This window comes from Agelaius phoeniceus, chromosome 10 (genome assembly GCF_051311805.1).
Source record: "Agelaius phoeniceus isolate bAgePho1 chromosome 10, bAgePho1.hap1, whole genome shotgun sequence".
Taxonomy (NCBI): Eukaryota; Metazoa; Chordata; class Aves; order Passeriformes; family Icteridae; genus Agelaius; species Agelaius phoeniceus.
Window position 1 is genome coordinate 15,504,310 of NC_135274.1, and position 19,662 is coordinate 15,523,971.

At 47.5% G+C, this 19,662-nt stretch overlaps 3 protein-coding genes across 3 annotated transcripts in view; all 3 read right to left on the reverse strand.

The window, feature by feature from the left end:
• Window positions 1-3,698: 3,698 nt before the first annotated feature.
• On the reverse strand, window positions 3,699-14,055 carry LOC129124590 (phospholipase A and acyltransferase 1-like). Its single transcript, XM_054639637.2, has 4 exons — window positions 11,857-14,055; window positions 11,231-11,435; window positions 10,767-11,035; window positions 3,699-10,389 (listed from the first exon to the last, which is right to left on the reverse strand). The coding sequence occupies exons 2-4, from the start codon at window positions 11,340-11,342 to the stop codon at window positions 10,282-10,284; spliced, it is 489 nt and encodes a 162-aa protein (XP_054495612.2). The 5' UTR covers window positions 11,343-11,435; window positions 11,857-14,055; the 3' UTR covers window positions 3,699-10,281.
• A 199-nt stretch (window positions 14,056-14,254) lies between these two features.
• On the reverse strand, window positions 14,255-16,210 carry LOC129124265 (phospholipase A and acyltransferase 1-like). Its single transcript, XM_054639143.2, has 4 exons — window positions 16,044-16,210; window positions 15,412-15,622; window positions 14,946-15,214; window positions 14,255-14,571 (listed from the first exon to the last, which is right to left on the reverse strand). The coding sequence occupies exons 2-4, from the start codon at window positions 15,527-15,529 to the stop codon at window positions 14,449-14,451; spliced, it is 510 nt and encodes a 169-aa protein (XP_054495118.1). The 5' UTR covers window positions 15,530-15,622; window positions 16,044-16,210; the 3' UTR covers window positions 14,255-14,448.
• Window positions 16,211-18,885: 2,675 nt separating this feature from the next.
• Window positions 18,886-19,662, reverse strand: part of LOC143694864 (IgGFc-binding protein-like) — a 51,241-nt gene continuing 50,464 nt past the window's right edge. The window contains exons 53-54 of the mRNA XM_077183672.1: window positions 19,393-19,504; window positions 18,886-19,053 (exon numbers count right to left, since the gene is read on the reverse strand). Of these exons, the coding sequence (XP_077039787.1) occupies window positions 18,900-19,053; window positions 19,393-19,504 (266 nt within the window). The 3' untranslated portion in view covers window positions 18,886-18,899. The remainder of the gene's footprint in view (window positions 19,054-19,392; window positions 19,505-19,662) is intronic.

Consider the following 19,662-nt stretch of genomic DNA (forward strand, 5'->3'; position numbering starts at 1 on the left):
AAATTTTCAGTGAGGGACCAAATTTGTCAGATGAATAATTCATTTAAGTTCCAATCCTTATGCAGAAAACACTTTCAATGGCTATTTTAGTTCCACTAGCTCTCCAGAATAGTCTGTCACTAGTTCAGAGAATCTGAATGGTGAGTAAATCTCAAAAAAAAAAAAAACATTTAAATGTTTTGCTGTTATTTAAGTTCCACAGTAATAAAAATTATGCTCTCAGATATCCGTGGGGCTTGTGGCCTGTTTTAACATAAAACATAAAAGTGAGTGATGACTGTTGTCATAAGGCTGACAGAATGTAGAGCAGCTAAAAGTATGCAAGTACAAGGAAATCAAACCATTATTTTAGCAGTAGTCTAAGGCTGATTACTGCTGACCTCACAGACCATCAGGTTTTCTTTCTTCCAAATAAATATCATATCCACAGTGACTTTCTTAAATCATAAAAGATCAAAGATTTTTATGCTAACTCAGTCTTCTCCCTCCCCCATATTTGTGTACTGTGTCCTGAGTAGCAGTTCTGTATCATCAGAAATGCTGCCTCTGTTAGATGGCTCTGCTGGGAAATCACACGACTTACAGGCAGGACTTACAGTCATGACAAAGTCTGACGTTCAACATAGTTGCTGCCAAAGAGAATTGTCTGCCAACATTTTCTAGCTACAGACATGTGTGAGCTGATAAGCTGTTCCCTAGCCAGGAGGAACAACCCTGTCCTGAGGTGCCCCTGGCACAGCATCACCAGCCAGGCAAGGGGATTCCTGACTCCTGATATGTTTTATTAATCTTTAGGAAGACATAAGGCTTAGAGGTCAACACTGAGAGTTGCAATTGCTGAAGATGGCATGGTGTGATTAGAGGTGGTGGAGGGAGTGAAGGGATGGCAGCTCTGAGGTGCACTGACCTGTTTGTCAAGATCACGTGCTGCTTAGAGCCAGGCACAACTTATGTTGCCTCCAAATTCACTGCTAAAGTCATTGTTTCTGAGCTGAATTACTGAGCAAGGGCAAGATTCAGCCTTTTGAGACGTTCCTTGGGAAGCTGAAGTGCTGTCTGTGGAGTGCTGCCCAGGAGAACTTTTATTGCTGCCTCTCACTGATCTTGGCAAAGTCCATGTGAAAAGCTGAGGCTTTTACCGGCACAGGTGTGTTGGCTGCACATCACATTTTTGTATCTCCAGTATCTGTAGGATGAGTAGCATTCCCATGCTGAACAAGTGCTCAGAGATGTCAGTGTACCTCTGTACTTAGAGTACTCACATCCATCATTGTGCAATTGCAATTTTTAAATCAAGATAAGGCATTCTGTCTAATGGACTTGCAATGACAATTAACTTCATCATTACCTCAGGAGATCCAGCTGTATGAATTAAATTGCAATAACTGCCAAAGCTCAGACACCCAGCTAAATTAGAATTTCTGTATTTCTTCTTGCAGGCAGTTTTGTAATGATAGTCTTTACAGCTTGGTGGTTCTGTTGATATCCTGCAACTGTTGAGCACAAATAAACCTTCTACTAAGGGACTGCAGACAGCAAGGCTGCATTTAAGTGTGCTGACTCTGGCATGAAGCAGGAATTGCTCCTTGAAGGCCAAGGAAGATACAGGGGCATGAATTGGAATCAAACAGAAAACTGGATCCATGTTCCCACCACAGCTTGTTCTATGTTAACTCAATGAACTCACATCCAGACTTTTATTGAGTGATGTAGCACCTCCCTGAGTAACTCTGAGTTCAGTTTTTTTGCTGTTAGCACAGAACTATAACTTTCTGTTTCTTGTTGACTACTGGTGTCTTGCTGCAGTCACTTTCCCATCCACAGCAGCCTCCCAAGCTGCACCACCTCGCTGAGGAGCATAACAAAGTTCAGGTTACCATCTGCACCAAGAGAGGAGCGTCACCTGCATCTTGTTTTCCTCACCACCCTGTATAATGAACTAACATGTTGAAATGTATCTGGAATTGCACACCAAAGGAGGAATGGGGCAGAGGGAGGTGAGGTGGGCAAGGCAGCAAGAAGTGTGGTTACAGCCTGTATGATGCAGTAATGATGCATCTGTATCTGCAGCATCTGTCATTATACAGTGGAAACCGGTAATTTGTGTTAAGAGTCTAGAACAGCTTGGAAATTTAATTTCACAGACAAACAACTGGATAACAATTCTGGCCTTCCAAGACCTGCTTCCTGCTTCCTGGCTCTGCTATAGGCTGATTACACAAAAATCTTGTCAAGCAGTTTGCAAGTGGTTTTTAAGGAGTCTAGACACATGGCTCCCATCTAGGTATGTGCTTTCTTTCCTAGCCTCAGTTCCTCACCCATGCTCACTTGGAGAGAGAGGTTTAAAGGGCTGATCTTTGAGCTGTTGTTTTTCAGCCAGTATTATTTCTAAGAAGCACTGGTTTAAAATAATACAGTGGAGAAGGCTGCTGATACTGTGTATGTCTTGAGACTTTACCTGCCCAAAACTTGTGCATAAGTAAAGTTCATTTTTGTATGTATGGTCTACAGGAATCTTGTTACTTACTCCCTGGAGACACATTTCTTTTAGGTGGAAAAATGTTCTGTCTCCCCTGTGATGCTGTCCTGATTGATGGAAGCTGCACTGTGAATGAAGGGATGTTCTCAGGAGCAGCACAGTAGATAGAAATGCAAGGGTTCTCTGAAAGGGAGGTGTCTCTATCTGCTCTGACAGCAAATTATTTACTATTTATTAGTGTAGTTTGCAGCAGAAGGGAGAAAAACTGTGACTTGAGTAATTCACAGTTGTCTTAAGCTTTTGGACACTGTCAAGGTGTAATATGACTTTCTTATCCACATTAAAAACAAGTAGCAGTTATGTACTCTTAGGAGTAGAAAGTGAAAATGTATACATAAGTAAATGGAGTTACTTGACAGAATATGTATTTCTTTAGTTTTTGGATTCTGCTGTTGCAGCAGTTCAGCTCAAGCACTCAGAGCAGGGAGGCCAGTGTTGGCCCTAAACATCAAGACATGGCAAGGCATAAACTTGGTTCAGGGACAAAATGTTCCCAACCTCCTCATACATAATGTACAGAACCTATTGTACCATGGATGGGAGGAGGCAAGAGAAGGAAAGGAGCTGCTCTTCTCTCTGCCATGTCCCAGCCTGGGGTGGTTCTGGATCTCTACAGTTAACTACCTTGTCATTTCTTCTCCTTCCTTGTCAACCTTTTTCTCAAGAGAGCTACCCAAGTGTTTTTGGGGAGGCAGAGTGTGATGGGTGTCACTGCTTCCTACTCAGCTCCTTCCCTCTAAGGAAGACACCTGGGCACTGCTGTGGCAGGTGTAGCCACAAAGGAGGCTGCTAATTCAAGGCAAACAGAACTCAGCAGCAGCCTGAGTGCTTTTAATTACCCTGAGGGCATTAGGAGAATGTGCACAGGGCTGTTCAATTATGTCATTCTCAGCACAGTTAATAAATATTCTTAATCTAGTCAATAAACCTTTCATCTTGTAAATGTTAGGATAATGCTCCTTCTGTTGAAATTAAGTCTTGCTGATTTTGGTGCTCGTCAAATACCACCTACCTTCTGCAAAATCCATGAGACCACAGATCAGAGCTGCAAAGGTCACATGTCTTTAGGGACTTTCCTAAACCCTGGCAGGCTAGATCTCAATTCCAAGCCTAAAGATCATTGAAATAATAAGAAAAACCATATAAACATGAAAGTTGATTATATTAAACATTGTACTATTTAATTCGCATTGCAAAATACAATAACAGACTTCAGCACTTCAGTGCATGTGATGCCAAGCTCAAAGTGTTAATCTTTTCCAGTGGCCAGGACAAATCATACACCCCATATCAACTCCCGGGATCATTAGTAGTTATTAGTACACCAGATACTTCAACACCACAGAGATAATTATGCCATAATGAATGAAAGAAGAAATTCATTGCAAGAGGAGAATAATCACATTTCCAATACTTCTTAAGAAAGCAGAGAGGAAATTACTATCTGATGCAAATTAATGAGATGAAATTAATAAGTGTCAACCAATAAAGAACTCCTCCAGTGGGACCAGACTGCAGGCACGTAGTACAATCTCTTCTTGGCCCTCCTGCAGTGCTCTGGTGAGGCCCCACTGAGGAGGTGCATGTTGAACAGGCTCACAGGGCACCACCACCAAGGGCAGGCAGCTCAAGCAGTGCCAGAGGGATGTTCACCAAGGGTACCCTTGCAGGCAGTGTCTCACATAAGCAGCAGAACAAAACTGGATCCGTGTGCCAGAATAAATTCATGTAATTAAATCCATCCTCTGGAAGGCATCACAATGTAAAGCTCTTTTTGTAGATGTGTCCAATGTGCATCCAGCTCAGAAGGTGCTGGTAATCTCTTGCCAAGAACACGAGGAGGAGCTACTGCTGTGTGCATGGATCTCATTAGTCTATTTGCATAATTACCCTTTCCTAAATGTTCACATTTTTAAATGTATTGTAAGACTAGCTGTCAGCTAAGCTTAAAACTGTGAGCAGTAAAGGAATTTAATTCTACTTACAAAATATCCTATTTTATGTTTAATAAGATATAAATATTTGTTGGTTTTATGTGATGTTTAGCAGCTTCACTGTGTCTCTGAAGTATTAGTTAATTAATAAGCCAATTATGATCAGGCTGAGAACAAGGTATAATGTGCTGGAAACAGAAGAGGCTTTGATGGCCCAGAGGCACAACAGGTCCTGGATTCATTGTGCTTTGTAATAGAGCTGCTTGCTTCCAGATTAATTTCACTGTGCCTGTGCTAGTAACAGGGGATGCTAGTGGTGATCAAACATAAATACATCTATTTAAAGTTCTCCTTAACAGGCCAGACTAAATGGTGATGGGCCGTGTTGTGGTGTGGCAGACACACCTTGTCAGCCAGCAGCTCCTTAGGGGGGAATTAACTTCCATTATGACATTACAGTGTCTTCACCCAGCTCAGCCTTGAGTGTCTTCAGTCTGAACTGCATGCCCAGGAGGGAACAAATCTCAAGGCTGGGCTGAAAGACAAAAGAAAGAAACAGAAAGAAGTTTCTTTCACAGAAAGAGTCTGGGGCATGAATCTCGGAGTTATGCTGAGGCATAGTGTCAAAAGGGTCTAATCAACTTACCCATTTTTAACACCAAGGTGGGAGGGACAAAGTGCCTGTGGCTATGCAAATATAAAATCTACATCTGGAAGTGAAGCTGGGGCTCCTTGTGGCTTTCAAACTGCTCCAGGATGACTGGGAGCAGGCCAGCAGTGCTTGTCCAGCCCTGTGAGTGAGCAGCACCAGCCCAAGCAGATGCACTCCCTTTCCACACTGCAGCCTCACAACCCTTCTCCAAGGGCACACCTCCAGGATATTTTGAGAACCCTGTTGTGAGTTGTTTCCTCTCCAATAGCGCGGTTTCTTCTCACACAGCAGTTGCTAAATAAGATTCCTGTCACAGCCCACCAGAGTGTTCTCCCATCTCAGTTACTTCACATCAAGATAAACTCATGAGAATTAATCATTGAGTACTATTTGGCACTCTTAAAAGCAGTCCCACCAACAATATGCTTTCAATATTCAAGTTTCAGAAAATCCCTAGGTTTCCATCCTCTGCCTGGGGAGCTGTATGTGAAGGCATGGAGACCTGTCACATACTGGTTGTTTTGGATAAGGACATTCAGGGAAATCCCCTGGATCTGAAAGGGTTTTGAGTGACTTAGGGCTGCCTGCATTTGCTCTCTTAATTTGAATTGGAAACACTGGAGTCTAAGGCAGGGGAGGGAGATTCTGGTTGTTGCTTGCTGAAAAATAATCAGACCACACTATGGTCTTCATCTTCAAAGGCCCTTGAGAAGCTCTGCGTTCTGACAGCTGAAAATCTACACCCAACCAGCTTCTTCCAAGCAGAAGGAGCAGGATTTCTTGTAACAACACCAGGAAGACTGTGCTATGGCAACAATGAAATCAGTCTTGTTTCACAGGCTGCTCTGTTCCCATGACAATGTCACTGTAACTCATCAAATTTCAGTTTCCAGTTTTCCAGGACTGTAGATTTAGAAATATTGCATTAATATGTGTTTATTAAGAGAAAGGCTGGGACAAACACTGGAAAACAAGTGAAATATAAAGAAAAACACCTGAGATATAAAGATTCCTGAGGAGTATGCTGAGATGCCAGTTGTTGAGACGATGGTTCATAAATTTGAAATCAGTGGTCTGATTACACAGCTAGAAGACAGAGAATGTGAGTTTGTCAAAAACAAAACAGTCACCTGTTATTAATAATTCACTTTATCAAGAAAGATGCAAAGTTCAGGATGGAATTAGTTTGGGTAATCAATGACCCAGAAAATATCTCACATTCCTGACCTCTTCTGGTTTCCTGTGGAAGGAATTGCAATCCTACCTCAATTCTCATTTTCTTCTGGGCTGTGAAGAATAGCCATTGTTTCACAGAAGATCAGGGAGGAGCAGTACAACATGTACAATGAAAGTACTACCAGAAATATTTGCAGACAAAACACTCATGTGGAGTTTCTACAGTCATACAAAAAGTGCAACTTTATAGTGGTTTTGACCTTAATCAAAACTTTAATCAGAGCTTATGTTGGAGCTGAAATCCTAAAAGGATTTCCACTGGCCCCACTGCAACTGCATGTGATTCCTCCCACAAACAAGCCTTGGGCTCATTAAATGTCATTAGTTAATTCTACAAACAAGTTTTCATTGCTTGTAAGTTAAAGATGCACAGAGCCCAGCAACTAGAGAGATGCACAGCCTGAAGTTCAGCTGCTGTGTATCTCTTAGCTGACTTGCATCTACTGAAGATTTAGTGCATAAGTAATATTGATATGTCAAAATATCCAGAGCAGATGTAGGATCACAGTAATTGCCTGTGTCACATCAAGTGTGTTGTGCTGCACAAGTTCCTAAATATCCTCCTAACTTACTGCCTTGTAAATTCAGCATTGAGTTACTGACCCAGCTTGTAAAGGCTTTAAATCTTAGCAGTGCAAAGCTCACTGTGGACATGGAAATTACTGTTATTAAGGATAATTGATGTTAATACTCAAGCCAGGGCTTCTGTCCTCTTGCTGCAATAAGCACAGGCTTTTCTTTTTTGTCTATCAAGAATATTATAGGCTTGTACTCAAATTTGTCTGCAAATTTGAAACTCAGGTCACTCCTGTGATTCACTGAATATCTCAAAATAATCCCAAGCAAACACAGGACCAGTGATCTGTGGCTCTGTGGTCTGTTATTTTAGGTGTCACTGACCTGCAAAGAGGTGAAGAATTTCTCAATGCAAGAAAGACAACCGGTTTCATAACCTGGAATGATAACAAAGAAGATGTGTTTGTTCATCAGTCTGCTATAAAAGAGAATAATCCCAAGAAATATCTCCACAGTCTAGGAGATGGAGAAATTGTGGAATTTAATATAATACAAGGAAGAAAAGGCCCCCAAGCAGCCGATGTGATGGGACCTGGTGGAGTTCCAGTGCAAGGTAGTAAACATGCACCAGACTACAAACCTGTGAGATATTATCCACATCATAGAAGTCTTCCACACACCTACCAAAGAAATAGAACCCAAAACCAACAGCCATCAAGCCCCAGCAACAGTCTAAAAGCAAGAAGAGCACAGAACACGGGCGAGCTGTCCTGCATCCAAAAGCCCATGTCGATAATGAAAGAACCTTCCAGTCCGATAAGTCCCACTTTTTCTAATACCCTTCCCCAATTCCTGTGGCCTTCCTGCCCGCCTCCCACTTTCTCCTTTTCCCTTCCATTGTCCTATTACCCCTTTTTTATGTTCCCACAAATTCCTACCACCCTTTCCCCTCTCCCATGGTCTCCCTCCACTAATCCCCTTCCCCAGAGTTCCTTTGTAATACCAGAGGGAGCGTGATTAGGAGGGAAAGAAAGGAAAGTTTCCCTAAAGTAACCATTTTTTCTTAAAGTAATGATTTCTATTTGGAGTTTCCAAGAGGCAAACCACCACCTACACTACCTTGGGCAGAGTCTATCACAGCTGACCACTTTACCACAGGAGACAGAGAAAAAGCCCCTGCTGAAGAAACTTTCTCCTGACTCAGTTTCCTGAAGAACCGTGCTAAGAAAACCCCGCATCCCTCCTGCCAGCTCTAGGACACTCCAAAAAGTCTGTTTGGACATTGGGGACTCAGAACTGTTTACATTTTGAAAATTGTCTTATAGGCGCTTTTGATTGTTTTTGTCATTTTGAGTTAATTCAGTTGATCTTTCAGAAAAGCTTTCTTAATAATGTAAAAAATGGGGAGTTGTGAAGGCCCTGGAGGGGCTTCTCCTAAGTCACACCTCATTGGCTGCTTCCTCTATTGCTATGCCTGAACATAGGTGTTCCTGAGGCTCTCCCTCCCTTTTCCCTGATTGGGCCTCACCTTGATACTGCCTGGAGACCAAGGTCAGCTGGGAAGCCCCTGGGGGAGAGAGCTGGACCTTGGGGGGGTGTGGGTCTGAGAGCAGAACATCTCACTGAATTATACATCTATGGATATTATGCAAAAGTCTTTTTTGCTTCTTCACCCTGGACTTTACTAGCAGCAATTTAGGCTGTAACAGATTAGATTTATGTGAACCCACCTGCAAACACAGTAAAGAGAGTGAGGTGAGACCCTAGAGCCAGGCTCAGGGCTGCACGATGCTGCGGCTTCAGCCCAAGGTTTCATCTTCTGATGTGAACCAGATTCACATGGCTGACATCCCTGCAAAAGCCTCTCCATTTAGGGAGGGGCTGCATCAGTCCTGGCTGTGCCTCAGAGCACATACATTTTTTTCAACTTCTGAGAAAAGAACAGCCTTGACTGTACTCATTGCCAGCTGTAAAACCACCTGACTGGTATAGCTGCAAAAAAATTTTTGATTGCATTTCCAGGAATCCAAGAAGGAGTTTCAGTTTCAGTTTGGTTATATCATGTTTTCCTGTATTAAAACTAAAAAAAATATTGGGAAGGATGTAATAACAAAGGACAGCAGAAAAACAACAGGAATTCTCGGCTTGATGATTTCAAACATTGAAAAACTTATGTTTAACAAAAGCAAAGAATTAATTATTTTTCTTTTTCTCAAGCTTCAAAGTTTTCACTTCAACTCTTCTGATTCCCTCCCTGATGGGGCTGCCAGGGCAGTGAGTGAGCAAGTGGCTGCCTGGTGCTTTGCTGCTGGCTGGGGTTAAACCTGGACAACCTGTTCAGAGCAGACAAAACCAGCCAGCCTCTCACACACAGCTCTTCTGCTCTCACCTGTCCCTGCAGTCCAGGCAGTTGCCTGTAAGAAAAGCAGCACAGACTCTGTGTCTCACAGGTGGGATGCAGCTAACCTGCTTCCAAACACTCAAGGCAGATGCTCCAGGTAAAGGACAATAAAGCACACTTAGCCTGAAGAGTTTTCTTCCAAGACAATGCACACATCAGCTTTGTGACAAGGAAATGGTGTGGCTCAAGTACACCTGGAGATGAAGCATAGGTGCTGCACAGCTCATTCTTCACATCCCTCACCCCCAGCACTGCAGGGACCCTGGCTTTGCCTTCCTGCTGGCTGGGGGAAGATTGATCTGGTGCTGGGACTGTGAATGCATTGGAATCAACATTTGATCACTGAAGTGACTTTGCCCCAGCTCTGGCAGGCAAAGTCCCCTTGCTGTCCTTGCAATTCTTTAAGCCTCAATGTTTTTTTAGAAGCTGAAAGAGCAGAATCCTAGAATGGGTTGGATTGGAAGGGACCATAAAAATCTCCTGGCATGCTTATTCAGGTCCAATGCCAGCAACCACTGCACTTACAGGGTGATGGGAGAAAACTTCAATGGTACAGTGGAACAAACAGCTGATAGAGAGAGACCCCACTGGGTTTTCCTGTCAGACCTCCCCACACTGGGGGGTCTGCTGCTCCCAAAGGGAGTCAGAAGAGCCTGGGAAAAGTACACTTTATAGGCAGGGCAAAAGTGAGTAAAACTCCATCATGCCAAAATTAGAGCATGCCTGTAAATCACTGACTTTGTTTCTCAATGGGATAGCAGGGAGAAGCAAGGCTGTACTGCTGAACCTGCACACAAAACTATATTCAGATAAAAGAGGATTTTAGGACAATATGATTTTGTATTGCAGACATTTTATTAAGGATTGTTTATTGTTTACAGTAAGGTTGGCACAGTTGCAAGGAATCCTTGATGGCAGGTGTTGTAAAGCTGGCCAGTGACCGCTGTGCCCAGGGACTCTGCCTGACTTGGTCTGAGCCCTTCCTGAGAGCCCATCAGTAGCACTATCTCCTGGATGTGCTCTCAGACAATGCCATCCCAACAAGAGCAGCTCCAGCAAGAATGATACCTCCTACAGCTGCTAGAGCACTGCCAGCAGCTGCTTTTCTGGCCTATAAAAGGGAAAACAAGACAGGTTTTGGAAACATGAAGGGCATTTATATTTACAACGCTCTAGGATGATAATCTAGAAAAGGCAGGGATATTCAGGGTAATAAATCAGTGAGAGCCATGTGCCCCATTAGCAGAAGGGGCAGCACCCAGGTTTGTACCCCCAGGAGGTGGCACTCAGTGAGAGGGCACTGCCAGGTGCAGACAGAGCACAGGGACCCTGCAGGGGCAGGGGCTCTGGGGAGGCAGCGCTGCTTTGGAGCCCACGCCGGGCACTCGGCTGTCCCCTGCAGGCTGCAGGCTGTGTCCCAGCGCCGGCTCACAGCCAGCAGCCAGGAGCTGCTCTGGGAGGCACCCGGGGCTCACCCCTGGCACTCACCTGGTCTGAGACTCCGTCTCCGTAGCGGAGCATTGTCACAAAGTGCTCACAGTTGCTGGTAAGCACATCATATGGCACCTCCCTGTCAATGCACAGCTCGGCACGCTGGATGATCTCCTCCACAGGGAAAGGAGTGCGGAACAGGTCATACTTGTTGTTGACACGCCATTTACAATTTTTCACCACATCCTTCAGGAGCTGCTTCTTCACCTTGGCTCTTGTGGCACGTATTGATGAGCTGCTAAGCAAAATGGATGAGGCTTCTTCATCTGCGAAACCCAAGGAGGAGATAAGGCAGTCAGGCAGACCCTCTCTGGCCCCTCCAGGACTTTAGATGGGTTTCTGCCTGCTCCTGGAAAGGACAGCTACACACACAGCATCCACCCACAGCCCATGGAGGGAGACAGGGCTCCTGGGGCATTCCATCACCCGCTCTGCACCTTGCCAGGCGGCACAAGCCTTACCTGTCACATGAATGACATATCCATTCCCCACGTAGAGGGCCCAGTGCTGGTAAAGTGGCCGGTCGATCTCGATCAGGTCTCCAGGCTGGGGTTTGCAATTGTCCTGTCCCATGCCGGGCTGGTGCAGTCAGGCCGTGCAGGCGCAGCTGGGCTGGCTGAGCGCAGGGCAGAGCGCAGCGGGCAGGCGAGGGCCGTGCAGGGGCAGCTGGCGGGAGCGCAGGCACGGAGGGTGTCAGTGGCGGGCGCCGGGGGCAGCGGCTGCCGGAGCGGGGACCCCGCTGGGCCGGAGCCGGCTCGGGGCCGCTGCCGGCGCAGGGCGAGGGAGCGAACGGCCCCGCTCGCAGGCAGCGCATCCGCCCGGGGCCGGGCCGGGGTCCGGCTGCTGCCGCCGTGCCCGGCTGCCCCCGCCCGCCCGCCCGCCGTGCCCGTGCTCCCCTCCCGGCCCCGCTCCGCTCGGGGCTCCGCCGGGAGCTCCGGGCCCGCTCCGGGGCCGGGACGCGGCTGCCCGGGGCTGCCCCGGTGCCGAGCCGTGCCCGGGCCCTGCGGCACCTCCGGCCGCCCGGCAGAGCCCGGAGGGGCCGCATCCTGCTGGAAACGCCCGCTCGCATCCCCCGAGCCCCGCTCACCTCAGCATCTGTCCCACTGCTGCCGTGGCCCGGCTCAAAGTTCCCTCTACCCGCTATAAATAGGGAGCACCGTGCGCGTGGGTGTAACCCGCAGGGCTCGCTGCCGGCTTTGGCCCGGAGCCAGCCCGTCGGGGCACACCCGCCGCCTGCTCCAGGCTCTGCTCTCGAGGTTGCTGCCAAAACCACCGCTGGATGAAAAAGCTCGGTGGTTGCTGCCAAAACCACCGCTTCTGGTCCTGCCACCATCGAAGCTGGGCCACCTCTTCTCTGCCAGATGCCCCTGCCCTCAAGGGGTGCTTCGGTTCCACGGCAGGAAACAACCCTGACACCGCTTCCGTACATGTGGCAGGATATCATCTCGTAAAAGAGCAGCTTCAGGATCAGGTTTATAGTCTGGCTTGTGTGCCAGTCAACCAAACCCAGAGAGGATGTAAATGGCCAGTGTAAACGGCCTTGTGTAAATGCAAAAACTTTGCAGCAACAACTTGACGGATTAGATTTACATTATCCCACCTACAAACAGAGTGAAGAGGACCAGGTGAAGCCCTTGAGCCAGGCTCAGGGCTGCACAATGCTGGGGCTTCCCTGTCTTGTACTGAATCAGCCCAGGTTTTCATCCTCTGATGTGCACTAGATTCAGAATGTTTAATGTCCTATAAATTCCATTCTTTTTAGGGACTCACTGTGCCTGTGCTGGGTGTGCCCCACAGCACAGGCAATGAGAGTTCTCTCAGCTGTTGGGAAAAGAGCAGCCTTGACTCTACTCCATGGCAACTTGAGCAGGTCTCAGGTCTTGCCAGCATTTCCTAGAAAGGCTTAGAAGTGCAGAATGTAGCAACTGATGGATTTTGCTGCTCCTCCTCACACTCTCACCTTATGGTTTGGGCAGTGTTCCACCAAATCCTGTCAATGCACCCACCAGGCTCAAGGAAAGGCATCCCACAATGAACAACATCACCCTGACTGCAAAAGATGCCTGGTACAACTGCCAACTTCTGCATTCTATGAAATGTTGCAGCTTTCACAAACAGCAAGACAATTCCCCAGATAAAATAATGCCAATTCTCTTTATTGTAGGATGAAGTAGAGATGTGAGAGGTCCATATGCTGCCCTCACACGGTGCTCACTTGTCAGGGTGTGCAGAGAGAATGCTCTGAGAGCAGGAAAGTTCAGAAGTTCTGTATGACCACCTCAATAGCTCAGCCATGGCAGAGGTTTTGATTCCATTTCCAGGAATCCAGAAAGGAGTTTCAGTTTCAGTTTGATTGTAAGGTGTTTCCCTGTGTTAAAACTAAGAACTTTGTTCAGATGTAGTAACAAAGGGCAGTACAAAATACAACTGGAAACTTTGCCTTGGCTATTTCAAACACTGAAAAACTGCTGTTTAAAACAGCAATGAATTGATTCCTTGTTTTGCTTTGTTGCATGCAAAGCTTTTGGTTTACCTACTAAACCAACTTTTCCTCAAGCCACAAGTTTTTAATTTCAAATCTTCTGATTCCCTCTCTGATGGGGCTGCCAGGGCAGTGAGTGAGCAAGTGGCTGCCTGGTGCTTTGCTGCTGGCTGGGGTTAAACCTGGACAACCTGTTCAGAGCAGACAAAACCAGCCAGCCTCTCACACACAGCTCTTCTGCTCTCACCTGTCCCTGCAGTCCAGGCAGTTGCCTGTAAGAAAAGCAGCACAGACTCTGTGTCTCACAGGTGGGATGCAGCTAACCTGCTTCCAAACACTCAAGGCAGATGCTCCAGGTAAAGGACAATAAATCACTCTTAGCCTGAAGAGTTTTCTTCCAAGACAATGCACACATCAGCTTTGTGACAAGGAAATGGTGTGGCTCAGTACATTTGTAAACACTTTGTAGGCAGGGAAAAACCATGCAAAACACCATCATGCCAAAACCAGAGCACTCCTGAGAAACTCTGAAGGGTATAGCTTATAAAACCTGACCCTTCCTCCGACCTCCCAGGAGTTTCTCAGTTTAAGCAGCACAAGTACAGATTCAAGACACTGCACATGCCCTGCCTGCTCCTTTGCAGACATTGCAGCCAGGGCTTTCCCACCTACATTGACTCTCAGCTGGAAAACCCTCAATAGTACTTTTTTGACTTTTTTGGAAAGTTGAGATTAAAATCACAGATATACAGAAAAAGCCTACAGGAACCAATTGATGAAAAGGGATGAAAAGCCTGCACCAGTGCAAATGTGCCCAGACTACCACAAAAATCATCACAGGCAAGGAAATAAAAGTAGAAATGGCAACCAGGCTAATGCTGCCAGAGGTCACTTTAAATGGTGCCAATCCTGACTTTTTATTTCTTAATGATATAGCAGGAAAAACCAAGGCTGAACAGTTGAACTTGGATGCAAAGTTAGATAAAAGAAGATTTTTTGGCAATTAAAGTTTGTATTTCTGACAATTTATTTAATTAAATATTAATTGTTTATTGTTATATTAGTATTATTTAATGATTACAGCAAAGGTGGCAGAGTTGCTAGGAAGCCTTGATAGCAGGAACATCAAAAGCTGACCAGTGAATGCTGTGGCCAGGAGATCCCCCTGCCTTGCTCTGAGCTCTTCCTGACAGCCCATCAGTAGTACTTTTTCTCTCTCTTGGATGAGTCCCCAAACAAGCCCTTCACAACAACGGTGGCAAGACCAGCAAGAATGATACCTCCTACAGCTGCTGTAGTACCAATTACTGCTTTTGTGACCTATAAAAGGGAAAGTAAAACACAGGCTGGAAATATGAGGAGCACATATGTTTAGTCCCCACCCAGCAGGATAATCTAGAACAGGCAGGGATAATCACGGTAAATAAATCAGAGAGAGGCCCACCTCCTAGGGCCCCCAAAAACAGAAGGGGTAGCACCCAGGTTTGTACCCCCAGGAAGTGGCACTCAGTGAGAGGGCACTGCCAGGTGCAGACAGAGCACAGGGACCCTGCAGGGGAGGCAGCGCTGCTTTGGAGCCCACGCCGGGCACTCGGCTGTCCCCTGCAGGCTGCAGGCTGTGTCTCAGCGCCGGCTCACAGCCAGCAGCCAGGAGCTGCTCTGGGAGGCACCCGGGGCTCACCGCTGGCACTCACCTGGTCTGAGACTCCTTCTCCATAGCGGAGCATTGTCACAAAGTGCTCACAGTTGCTGGTAAGCACATCATATGGCACCTCCCTGTCAATCCATTGCTCAGCACGCCGGATGATCTCCTTCACGGGGAAAGGAGTGCGGGAGCGGTCATACTTGTTGTTGACACGCCATTTATGATTTTCCACCACCACCTTCAGGAGCTGCTTCTTCACCTTGGCCTTTTTAGTGAATACTGATGTGGTGCTCACCAACAGAGATGGGGCTCCTTCATCTGGGGAAGTCAGGGAAGAGATAAGGCAGGCAGGCAGACCATCTCTGGCCTCTCCACAACCTCAGATGGGTTTCCTCTGCTCCTGGACAGGTCATCCACACACACAGAGTCTACCAGCAGCAGCACATGGAGGGAGACAGGGCTCCTGGGGCATCTCAACATCCACTCTGCACCTTGCCAGGCGGCACAAGCCTTACCTACAGGTGTGACGTTGATGACATATCCATCCCCAACGTAGAGGGCCCAGTGCTGGTAACCTGGCCGGTCGATCTCGATCAGGTCCCCGGGCTGGGGGTCGCGCCTGCCTTCTGCCATGCCGGGCTGGTGCAGTCAGGCCGTGCAGGCGCAGCTGGGCTGGCTGAGCGCAGGGCAGAGCGCAGCGGGCAGGCGAGGGCTGTGCAGGGGCAGCTGGCGGGAGCGCAGGCACGGAGGGTGTCAGTGGCGGGCGCCGGGGGCAGCGGCTGCCGGAGCGGGGACCCCGCTGGGCCGGAGCCGGCTCGGGGCCGCTGCCGGCGCAGGGCGAGGGAGCGAACGGCCCCGCTCGCAGGCAGCGCATCCGCCCGGGGCCGGGCCGGGGTCCGGCTGCTGCCGCCGTGCCCGGCTGCCCCCGCCCGCCCGCCCGCCGTGCCCGTGCTCCCCTCCCGGCCCCGCTCCGCTCGGGGCTCCGCCGGGAGCTCCGGGCCCGCTCCGGTGCCGGGACGCGGCTGCCCGGGGCTGCCCCGGTGCCGAGCCGTGCCCGGGCCCTGCGGCTCCTCCGGCCGCCCGGCAGAGCCCGGAGGGGCCGCATCCTGCTGGAAACGCCCGCTCGCATCCCCCGAGCTCCGCTCACCCCGGCGCCCGCTGCTGCCGTGGCCGAGCTCCCGGCCCGCTGCTCCCGCTATAAATAGGATGAAGATGGCGCTCGCTCCGATCCTGTCGGGCTCACGGGCGACGCTGACCGAGAGCTACCCCATCCCTCTCCTCTTCCATCTCGTCCCGTCCCACCGCCACCGCCTTCTCCCTCCCACCGTCCCTCCCATCCGGACGCTCCGCTCCCGAGATTGTTTCGAAAGCCACTGGTTTAGTGGAATATCCGATCCTGTCCCCGAGGAGGACGAGCCATTGCCACTTTCCCGGAGCCTTCCGCAGCTCCTCGAGTCCCTCCAGCCGCGGGGTGGGTCCGGTCCCGCTCGGCCGAGCGGTGAGTGAGCACCCCTCAGCAGGAAACCTTTCGAGAGAAAAATGGGGTGCTGCCGTTCTACTTCTTCACCGTGATGAGAAACAAAGGAGGTGGAGCTCTGAGTGAAATAATTTTAGGGCAAAGGGATTTTTAGGATTTGTTTTTATAACGTGGCCTGCGCAGTTCCTTTGGGACAGCAAAGGAATTTCATGATTGTGCCCTGCCAAGGTCCCGGTCCAAGAAATATGCACAGCTGAGCCCGTACAGCCATCTCCTTTACTGCTGCTGGCACAGTGTGCTAAAACGAATGAGAAAAGTGTCCTCTGGGTAAGTTGAACTAAGCAGTATTTAAAGCCTTGCATTTCAGAAGTCAGGCAAGCAAGCTGGTTGATATAAAAGATGAGAGCAGTGGAAGATTTGCCATCTTTCTGTCTTCCAGTGACGTGGTTAATTCAGAGGAGCATTGAACAACAGTTCTGCTTTCTGTATCATCCCCTTCTTTAAATCTGAACTGTTTGCAAAGATTTGCCCTGGAAATTTAATCACCAAGGCAATTCTTGTGGTATGGAAAAAACCCCAAACATATACATGGAAACCCAGATATCTGCTTTACCTGGGCACAGCAGGGTCCTGTTGCTTAGGGGGGCCTGGGCTGGGATCCTGCAGGGGGGGGACTGGCCTGTGCTCCCACCCAGGGCAAAGGGAGGTGAGTGTGGTCAGCACTGCTTGGCAGTCACAGAATCATGCTGTGGCAGGCACGAGAGTGCAATAGAAACTGCCACTGAACAGGCAGCAAAGATGGTATTATAAACACAGTGAAATTCCAGCATAAAGTTGACAGTTCATTTGTGCACGAGTAGGCTTCTCTCACTGATTCATTTTCATTGTGTAATGAGGTTGAAAGGCCCTTTCTATTCATACTCTTTCCAAAATAGATGTAGCCTGTGTGTATGGACAGCTGCTGTGCCTTTGAATAGCCCAGAATAACCTAACTCACCACAGAGACTGCAAATACTTCTCTGGCTAACAGTACACATGGGTTTAGGGACACAAGGGAAAGGAAAAAGGGCAATTAAATAATAACAAGCATTACAGAAGAAAAAACAGCAAGTCCTGTTAAGGAAATCCTTCTGTCCAACCATCCAGGACCCACTCTGGCAGTCTCACTTGCTGCATTTGAGCTGGGATTGAGGCCCTGTCAGAGTCCCTTTGAGGTGTCCCCCTTGACTCCCTGTACACTTCACACTCACACATCCAAAGTTTTCTCACCTGCACAGCCCCACGTTTGCCATAGCAGAGTCTCAAACATCTGGATCCTTAAAATGAATTAATCATGGTGCAACAACAAAACAACAGCTTGAGCTTTATGTCTCAAAGCTCCACTCATAGCCCTGCTAATCTGTTCTGGGCTTGGACAAGGCTCAGGCAATGCTTCAGTCCCTGAGCTTTGTGAGTGGTCTGTCATGGGGTGGGTCTCACACACAGCATGTAGGTAGGCATTGCTGCAAATACCTTTGGTCTCCTGATGTAGGGGAGTCCTAGGTATGGTCTGGGGCTGAGTTGATGCAGAACTCCTCTCACATTCATCAGTGTGGCAGCTTCTGAGTTTGCAAAGACCCCCATGGAGATGTTATGACACGATCTCATTCTTCAGAAAGTTTTTGTTAAGTTATACTCTTATTTAGTCCCCACAGACTGGGCACTGATGACAAGCCTGCTTCTTGTCCCCTTCACTCTAAGAGGAGAATGGAGCTCATCCTTTTTATTACATCTGTCCTCAGGTGAGCTCAGTGTCTTGTTTCTTTCTCTCCCCAGTTGGACATGCCTTGCCAGAAGAGGGGTAAAGAGCTGTGTCCATGTCAGTCAACTAATCCCCACCCCATGGAAGGATTTGTGTAAGATCTCATGAAGATCTGCCTGGGATGCTATAAATAGTTCATAGAATCATAGAATGGTTTGGGTTGGAAGGAACCTAAAGATCATCCCATTCCAATCCCCTGCCATGGGCAGGGACACCTTTCATTAGACCAGATTGCTCCAAGCTCTGTCCAACCTGGCCCTGAACACTTTCAGGGACAGGGCATCCACAACTTCTCTGGATAACCCATTCCAGTGCCTCACTGCCCTCATAGTAAGGAATTTCTTTCTAAGATCTAACCTAAACCTGCTTTCAGATATCTAACCTTTACCTACTCTCTTTCAGTCTGAATTCTGACCATCAGCCTATGGTTTGTACATGTCTCCGAGGTGTGGATGTCATGTTATGCAGCACATTTGTGCCATCAAGGTCTGTCTGGAATTTATGCTTTTCAAACTTCCTTTGAAGACAACAGTCTCCTCCGTCAGTTAGAACGTATTTCATTTTGGGCCTACAATGTAAGATCTGAGAGCTATTTTAAATGAACAGTTACAAAGGTTTTCAACAAATGCAATGATAAATTTATTATTATTTCTTCTCAAAATATTAGAAATATGATTAAATACAGAGTAAAAAGTATGACAAATTATTAGGAATAATATTGTTAACTATAGAGGTGCATTTGGGGATTCATTTTGATCAAATGCACTGTTCACAATGCAGCCATAATCTTGCTCACGTACTCTGGCATCCAATGTGTCCCTGGACCCTTTCAAAGAAGAATCCCTTGTTATAACAACTGTATCCACCTTTCTCTTCCTTCTGTACAATGGGGAAAAAAAAAAAGAAAAGAACAACCTATTTTAATTTCAATTCTTATTTATAGTGAGAGATCAAACAATGCTGTGAGCATGAACAGAACTGGGTTTTGGAGAAGCTAGAGTTTTATGATAAGGGATGCATATGCCCTGTGTAAAAGAAATGGAATGTGTTCACTCCTGATAAAAAAAGTTAAGTTTTTCCTCACATTCCTCAGAAGAGATCCCCAATGCTGTGGCTCCTTTCTGCTCTTGCAGGTATGTGACTGGTGAGAGTTTTGAGGTTTACAGGAGCTAAAAGAGGTGTCTTTGCTGAATGTAGAAAAGCTGGGAAAAGCCTTACCTGAACAGGTACACTGTAGAGGAGATGAGAATGACAATAACAGCTACTCCTGCCACAACTCCGATGACAATGGCAATGGTGTGGTCTGAATCCTCTGTGGCAGGGTCTTCAGCTGAAGAACAAACAAGAGCCCTGTCACTGAAAGCTAACCATGCTGTGAACAGAAATGGTTTTTCTCCACCCTTTTCTGTCTGTTTGTTATTTTTTGTGTTCTCTGTGGCTTTCTGGAGTGGTGTCAGACCCAGGTCCTGTGTGCTGTACCAAGCCCTG

Excerpts from the sequence above, each read along its gene's own strand:
- LOC129124590 (XM_054639637.2), bottom strand. The coding sequence starts at position 11,342 with ATGGGACAGGACAATTGCAAACCCCAGCCTGGAGACCTGATCGAGATC. Across the intron at positions 11,036-11,230 it reads ATATGTCATTCATGTGACAG|ATGAAGAAGCCTCATCCATT; the intron begins GTAAGGCTTGTG and ends TGGGTTTCGCAG. Across the intron at positions 10,390-10,766 it reads GAGACGGAGTCTCAGACCAG|GCCAGAAAAGCAGCTGCTGG; the intron begins GTGAGTGCCAGG and ends TCCCTTTTATAG.
- LOC129124265 (XM_054639143.2), bottom strand. The coding sequence starts at position 15,529 with ATGGCAGAAGGCAGGCGCGACCCCCAGCCCGGGGACCTGATCGAGATC. Across the intron at positions 15,215-15,411 it reads CATCAACGTCACACCTGTAG|ATGAAGGAGCCCCATCTCTG; the intron begins GTAAGGCTTGTG and ends TGACTTCCCCAG. Across the intron at positions 14,572-14,945 it reads GAGAAGGAGTCTCAGACCAG|GTCACAAAAGCAGTAATTGG; the intron begins GTGAGTGCCAGC and ends TCCCTTTTATAG.